General features: G+C 41.9%; 1 protein-coding gene and 1 long non-coding RNA gene across 2 annotated transcripts in view; one reads left to right on the top strand and one right to left on the bottom strand.

Moving 5' to 3' along the window:
- OTUD4 (OTU deubiquitinase 4) overlaps nt 1-8014 on the bottom strand; it is a 46031-nt gene that overhangs the window by 9751 nt on the left and 28266 nt on the right. Inside the window, exons 15-21 of the mRNA XM_040250432.1 lie at nt 6885-7047; nt 4802-4925; nt 4447-4502; nt 3656-3736; nt 2657-2795; nt 1842-2102; nt 559-599 (exon numbers count right to left, since the gene is read on the bottom strand). Coding sequence (XP_040106366.1) covers nt 559-599; nt 1842-2102; nt 2657-2795; nt 3656-3736; nt 4447-4502; nt 4802-4925; nt 6885-7047 — 865 coding nt within the window. The remainder of the gene's footprint in view (nt 1-558; nt 600-1841; nt 2103-2656; nt 2796-3655; nt 3737-4446; nt 4503-4801; nt 4926-6884; nt 7048-8014) is intronic.
- On the top strand, nt 4926-7868 carry LOC120870889. Its single transcript, XR_005722885.1, has 2 exons — nt 4926-5622; nt 7667-7868. It is a non-coding gene; the product is annotated as an uncharacterized LOC120870889 (long non-coding RNA).

Raw genomic sequence — 8014 nt, 5'->3', positions numbered from 1 at the left:
GGGTAGCACTTGATGTTTTAACCGTCCAGAACCCACAGAAACGAATCCAAACAGGAGACAACACAGCACTGACAAGAACAGAGTTCTCCAGCTCTTTCTAAGACGAGCCACCTCCAGGCCGATCACCTCCCGCAGGAACCTCTGCTCTGCCAGGGAGCCCTGCCTTCCACGGCTGGCTTCCTCTCAGCCTTTCAAAGACTGAGTCAGGGAAAAAGAGCCCCGCCCCGTTCCATAAACGCCAACAGGCAGGCTCCAACACACTCCAGAACTCGCCCAGGGCCCAAAGTGCAGACCTCTCACCTAACTCAAGAAGTACTTCCGCTAGGCTGGTTCCCAAACACACAGGGTTAAATCACTGTCAGTTACAAGGAAAAGCAGGCAAATGGTGGAGCCTCAATCACCACCAAAAACAAACTGTAAGGCATTAGAAATGCTAGTTCTTAAAATAATAAGATTAAGTAAGCCTTAGGTTATTGACCAACAGGTTAAAATTAGAAATTTAAAACAGTATTTAAAAAATGGTATTAAAATAACTTTAAAATGATAAAATGTAAATACCTTTACACCAAGATTGAAGAAGAATCGAAGAATGTTCTTATCTGAAAATAAGTAACATCAACACTAAAGTTAAACATTCACAAAAAGCTTTTTCTCATTATCCTCAAATGATACATAGTTCTAAGGACAATTTTGCCTACTTGAACTGTTTTCTCTCACCTGTAATACAAAACATGGATTAAAAATTATAACCAAAACCAGGCTCCATTACTGTAGGGTGATTCCGGGTTCAACACACTTTTTCTACTCTAACATGCAAGTTCCAACATGGCTTAAACTGAGATTTTTCGTGTCCAACACTTTGCGACCCCATGGACTGTAGCCTATCAGGCTCCTCCATCCATGGGATTTTCCAGGCAAGAGTGCTGGAGTGGATTGCCATTTCCTTCTCCAGGGGAATCTTCCTGACCCAGGAATCAAACCCGGGTCTCCCGCATTGAAGGCAGACGCTTTACCATCTGAGCCACCAAGGAAGCCCTGACTAAAAGCAAATCTGTACAAAGAAAACCCACATGTTCACTGCATTTTTTTTTCAACTTCTCTGTGGGGTTTAAAACATCATGAAATAAAAATGTTGAGGGATAAGAGTAAAAATCAACATAAAACTCATTAACTAGATTAGTAGCATAAGAGTAGCTCGGGTATTCATTTAACATTAGCCAGTCACCCACAGACTCAAACATCAAACCGCTAATAAAATTATCTACAACTATCCAGGTAAAGAGCAGTCACTGCATTACTCTTTCAGTTTTGCTGATAGGAAAGTTCACAAACACAAACTAAAATCTCTTTAGAAAACAAGACAAATTTGAAAGGAACTCCTCTAAAATATATATACATGTACGTATATACATGACTACATGCAGCACCATCCTGACAGCTGTTATGTGTTATACTCGTTTCTTACCATCATTTCATGGACACGAAAAGAGTAGCTCCAAACACCAAACCACCGATATGAAAAACTCAGTGATGTTTAGTTGTCCAGTTAGTAACACTATTAAGACTTAATTCAAAATGCATTCAGGCTTTTTGCAAACATGATGGGGGATGCTGTAGTTACTAAACGTATAAAAACATATCCCATCACAGAGAAGCTGAAACAAGAGTGAGTGACAGACAGACAGCCACACCTCTGCTGTCCTCCCCAAGCAAGTCTTTCCCAAGCAAGTCCTCCAGCTTACTCAGCAACCTGACCTCTGCCTTCTACTTACAATTCTCAACTGAACTCACAGCAGTACTTCATAAATAAAGTTAACCTGAACTTGGGAGGAGGCACTCACCTTTAGGCAGGTCCTCCCCTGTGTGACACAGTGAGTAAGGTGGTGCAATGGCTCGATCTCCCTTTTCGTTACAAGGAAACCCAGGATACAGTGGGTCCTGGTAAAGGCTCAATGTCTGAGGCAAAGGCATCAAGGGCTGGTTCACGGCCTGTATTGACACAGGAACTGGAGAGGGTGTCAAATGAGCTTGGGACACAGCAGAATCAGGTCCGGTAGTCAGAGTCTGTGTCACTGACAAGACAGGAATTTGGGCAGGGACACCTACAAAAGAAAGGGAAAGGAATCAAAAGCTATGAAGAGGTAAAATATAATTCTTCTCTGCAAATAAAAGGTAACGTTAGGCTAAAAGGAAAGGAATGCTGTATCATTACACAGCTGGGAAAACAGCATGTGCTTAAGCAATCTAAAGTACTTATGTCAACCAAGCACCCTCCTGGCCATGCAGAAGGAAATGAGGCCAAAAAACCGGCTCTGAGCCAGTAACAGCTCTTAGAGACACATGTAAGACACACAGCCTGTGTCTCGTGGGGCCATAAAGAGCTGAGGGGGCTGGAGCGGACTGAAAACAACACTGCCAGCGCCGGGCAACCAGAGCTCACAGGCCTCGCTCCCGAGACTGTGAGGGCGGGTCTTCAATGAGCACCACCGGAACCCAGCCCTCCACCACGGGAAGCAGAGCAGTACGGAGGCTCACAGAAAGTTCTGAGGCTCCGTGCACCTGATCCTGCTCTGAGGTCAAGCTCACACTCAAGAATGTCAAGACTTGGAGGACTTTTGCTGGTTGGTTCCATCCACTTTTAAAATTTTTATCTAACCTGTTGGTCCAAACGTTGTAGGTTCGCTCGGCCAGGCGGGCACAGTGGCTGGTAAGGAAGGCACCGCAGGAGTTAGATGTACCTCTGGAGAAACTAGAAGGGGAGCTGGATTTGACAGAGACACATGTTCTGCTGGCTTCTTCAAGAAGAAGGGGTGCAAAAAGACAAGAGTTCATTGTGCTTAACACTAATTCACCCACCGAATGCATCATGAGTTGCCTGCCTCTTACACAGCTGCAGTTTCTACATAAATGGTCTTTCTTCTGGTCTTCGAAATGAAAGAAAAAATAGCTAAAAATTCCGTACTAACAAATCTGATCCAGTGATTGCCCACCAAAAGTCACAGAAGTCACCAGCGGGGTTAGAAACAAACTATAAAGCAACTTGAACCAAATGCTTTAAGGCAAAGAAGCAAAGTCATGGAAATCACCCCTGAAATTCATGAGTCTAGAACAGCTCCTCACACAAAGAGCTAACATAAAATCATACGTTTTCTACCCGACACGAAGGATGTTAACTGAAAGACAATGGATAAGAACTTTCTCTACTCCTGTATTAGACCAAGAACCAAAACAATCTGTTAAAACTCAGGTTCTTTCATCGTTAAATCCGTAAGCTGGCAGTACTGCCCTTAGACATATGACCTTTCTAATCTCTTCAATCATTACATTCCTTCCCTTCTATGAAATAATTGGTAAGCATGCAGAGATGTCTAAGTTATGAAAGAAAACAAATTTCCCTTCAAAAATCTTATTTTCAAGCCAACTCATCACAAAGGCAACATAAAGTACCAGATAAAAACTTATTCAAGTTCAATTCAGAAGAATGGTTTCTATGTCCAGAAAACATTCCATTGAGACCATTCCAGACTAACCAAGAACAGAATTAGAGAAAAATCATAATTGCATTCCAAATTATGATCTATTAATAAGTTCTCCCATTTCCTATTATTTTCTGTTTTTAAATAGCATTCAATGTCAAATGCAACACTGTACTTACTTGCTCTGTAGGAGGTGGACACTCTAATTTCTTTGATTTTGATGGTGATGAAATTCTTGCACACTTATCATTGCTAATATTCTTTGGAAGCAAAAAAAACAGGGGGGGTTATGTTCTATTTCAAACACCCACATTCTGGGATAACTGTGCTCCTTTATAGCTCACCTATCTGCACCTGACTACATCCTCTAACAACTGAGTATTTTTTTCAATTTTATCTGGTCTTCAACAGGTAGGTAATTTTGCCTGCATGCCTTTACCACATCAAATTATATGGCAGTTTTTACCAGGGGCATGGTTCCAAAACATCTGTAATACTGTAAAAATCTGTAATACTATGGAGTAATGGAAAGTAAAGGTCATCATAATGTACCCTAGAAGAAATGGTTTTAATTTGTGAGTGCATCAATTTTCCTCAAGCATTGTAACTTTCTCCCCAATTTTTTTTTCCTGCTTTTCTACTTCCATAATACTTTGTTGCAGCTTCCCTGATGTGATGGCTCAGTAGTAGAGAATCTGCTTGTTGATGTCAAACCCAGGGGGTTCCACCCCTGGGTTTGGAAGATCCCCCAGAGAAGGAAATGGCAATCCACTCCAGTATTCTTGCCTGGGAAATCCCATAGATGGAGGAGCCTGGTGGGCTACAGTCCATGGGGTCACAAAAGAGCTGGACACGACTTAGTGACTAAACACCATTTGTTATAAAATGATGAAATCATCTCCATCTTTTTCTGCACTACCACAGTGTTAAGGGAGAAGAAAAAGACATAATCAGTATTTAAAACATTTACCTCCAGAGTGCCTGGCTCAGGTTTTTTATCCAAGGAAATATGTCCATGGACAGAGTCTATAACAGATCAAGATAAAAAAGACACCATCAGCCACTAGTCAGGTGTGAAGACAGAACAGCAAAGCATGAAGACAGAGAAAGCTGCAAGTGCCATGGTAACCATGGTCAGTCAGCGAGTAATAGTTTTCACGATTACACACCATGCTTTACTTAGCCTGAGTCAAGGCTTCTCTGCAACGGTGAGATGTAACAGCACGTTGCTCAAGCATTAAAAAGTAAGAGTTCTTTTCCCCATGCCTGACTTCAGGCCAGAAACAGATCTCCAGCGTCTGCTTTCAAATGATGAAGTGACATACCTTTCTCTCTCCGTTCTTCAGTGTCCATTCTCCGCCTGCTTCCTTTTCGGTCGCTTCCATGGGATAATTTTCTCTGGACGCCTGGGTTGCTACTCTGAGGAGCTGACTGGCTGACTGATGAACTCTTAAACAAAACCCAACATTTTGTGTTAAAAGATTTACTCACAAGTATATGGACAGAAGTCTTTTAATTAATCTTACTGTTCACACATCTGACTAAAAATCTCAAAGTTCATCACCTTGTATCTATAAACTTCCCAGCCTACAAAAAAAATACAATCTAGGGTTCCTATTAAACACTCTACAGTAACTGGCTTATTCATAAGCCAAAGGATGAGGCAGTCAGACGCTTGGCCTAGTAGTTAAGACTTCATATGCCCACATTTCAAGAAGCCACTGTGACCGAACCTGTACTGTGCAACTTGTATTTCCATTCTCTGTACAAAGAATAGCACCCTTCACACCAACCTTCAAAAGCAGCCACTGCAGAGCCACAGTCCTCTGGGGAAGTGGGGGAGGCCCCAAGGGCAAGGGGCAGATACAGTCACTAGGACTCTTCTCACTAAAATACCACTGACTGTCAGCAAACCCCTCCAAGCCCTGCATGAGCTCCAGCTTCTAACTGGTGAAGCACAGGGACTGGAATAAGTCTGGCTTTTCAGCTCAATTACCACTGAAGGCCTCTGCTCTCCTAGGATCTGTGAGGAAACGCCACACACAGCTGAGAAGAGATCTCAGCCTTAGTGGCAGGTGTTTCCTAGAAGACAAACCTGAGTCACTATCAAGTCCAAGACAGGATCAAAAAAGCCTGTTTAAACACAGTGAGTATGAAAATCTCATTTTAACGATCAAAACATTTCACCCATCTATTCCCACATTATAGTCGTTCTCACCATTCACTAACTGAAAAAAAGACAAAAAGCTGTGAGTAGAAGCTTAAAAGATCAGTAGTTTTGTATTACCTAAATATTATGGGAAAATAACATATCACAGAGATAAACTACACTCAGAATAGAGACCATGCCTGATTCACATATGAATTTGGGCACGTCTTCCAACGATTCCTAAACTCCAATCCCTGTGCCAGCCTGAACTATACTACTCCAGGTGAGCTGGTTTCAGCTCAGCCTCTCCACCTCTTTAAGAATTCCAGAGGCCAGAAAACAATGCGTGGAGATTTAATGTTTTATACTGATATAAATATACATACCAATATATAATATACATACACATATACACATACATATATATACTATAAGGTAGCTTCTATAACATTCCATTTTGCTTGTTTATTCCACTGTTAAGCAAGTGCTCCAACCACAGCTCAGGTGCCTCACAGGTGCTCACAGCTGCGTCACAAGTCATTTAGTGCCACTCACCATTATGTCAGACCACAGGCTCAGGGAGCCCAGGGCCCCCACTCAAGCAGCTACCCTGCCCCTGTGTGCCAATGACCTTCCTCACACAGCATTACTGTTTCCCCTTCTGACTCAAAAGAATTAAGACTTCTTAATTGTCAAAAGAATTAAGACACTTAAAGGCAGAGAACGTTCGTCTCTTGTCTCATCAAGAAGTCACAGCTCAGCATCTGACACAGGAAGCAAGGGCAAAGCCACAGGGCTGCACCCACCACCATCTCTAGCACTGACCGCTCTGAATCACAGCTCTCATTTGTATGTACCAGGTTTTTCTTAATAGGTCCTGGATATGTTTAATAAGGAACACTGAAAAGAATGTCTCAATTTTACAGAAGTATCCTGTTAACTAAATTGTATACCTCCACTGCTTAGGGTAAGTCACTGGCTTTGGCTAGCAAAAACAAACAAGCTTCAGTTCAAAACAAAATACTCAACTTGAAGTTAGATAAACAATTGACTTGCCTCAACTCTGCCACCAACTAGAAATATCTTTAGACCTCATTTGCCTCATGAAGATGAAAAGGAGGGGCAGCTACGTCATCCCCAAGGTAATCTTCAGTGTAAAAATGATTTGTCTCCCATTAGAAACTACGGTTGAGTACAAAAACTGGATTAAGGAGAGACTTCTGAAGGGTAACTTTTCCAATTCCTTTTTATATACATACAGAAAGGGCTGGGAAAGCCTGTTCATCTCTGTTCTGAATCTCATAGAGCAAGCGAGACTCTTCTATAGCTTGCTTCTCTCTGCGCTCTTCTGGAGAGAGGCCGAAATAGTTAGGTTCTCGGGTCGTGGCATCAAAATCCTCAGCTCTCTCACGATCAGGTTTTCTGTCAAATAAGACATTCTTGGATGAAAAAAAGACAATGTACTGTGTACCTAAAATAATCTAAAATAACATTTTTAGCAATACAAATATTTGCTATCTTAGCTACACTGTGACATTACAGAACTTTTAGCTGCCCGAGTAATAAATGCTTAGCAAAAGGAAGCACCTCAATTATTAGGATTTCAGAGTCAAGATGACAAACTCACAATGTAGGGAAAGAAAAATATAACTCACTTCCGAACGATACATATGATCACAGATTTTTCTTCTCATTGGAGCATAAATACAAGCATTGTATCTTTTCTTTAGGCCATATTCCAATATTTTCATAAGACTTCTCTTTCAAAGGAAAGGGAAAGTTACTAGTTTAGGCCTCAAAAGCATTCTAATTTTCTGTTCTAAGTAAAGGACAATGTTAAAAGAAACACCAGGACCACCTTCCTGCTTTTTAATGACACTATCAAGAGAAGATGAAAGCTGGGGGGGGGGGGGGGGGAAAGCACAAGGCGAGATACTAATCGCACTGCTATCATTTCAACATAACTTTGGTCAGAGGAGACAAGAGTTCATGAATAGAGTCAAGTAGCCCATAACGTGACCCTAACATTTCACTATTACAGGCAGTATGAGTACTGTTTCTTCCATGTCTAACAGTTTCACAACAGTGGGAAATGAAAATCCAAAGCCTACAAGAAAAATATGTGAAGAGATACCATCTCCCTCAAAAGAGTGGGAAGGACACAACTGATAGCATCTGATTCTTTTCCTCTGAAAGAAAGAATGGCCATTTCCTGTCCTCAGTCCCACTTAAAACCACATCCTAACTCCAATGGGGCGGATGTCAACCCCAGAGTCTTAGGAGAAGAGAAGAGGGGAGCATCTTAGACCGCTCCTTCTCAAACCCCTGTGGTGAAAGACTCCGAAGACGACTTGGCAACAGCCAGGGGTCTCTGCACAATCAACGCTTG

The sequence above is a fragment of the Oryx dammah genome, unplaced genomic scaffold (assembly GCF_014754425.2).
Source record: "Oryx dammah isolate SB20612 unplaced genomic scaffold, SCBI_Odam_1.1 HiC_scaffold_12, whole genome shotgun sequence".
In the NCBI taxonomy this organism is placed as follows: domain Eukaryota; kingdom Metazoa; phylum Chordata; class Mammalia; order Artiodactyla; family Bovidae; genus Oryx; species Oryx dammah.
Note: the sequence above shows the minus strand (reverse complement) of the source record. Positions and strands in the feature narration are given on the sequence as shown.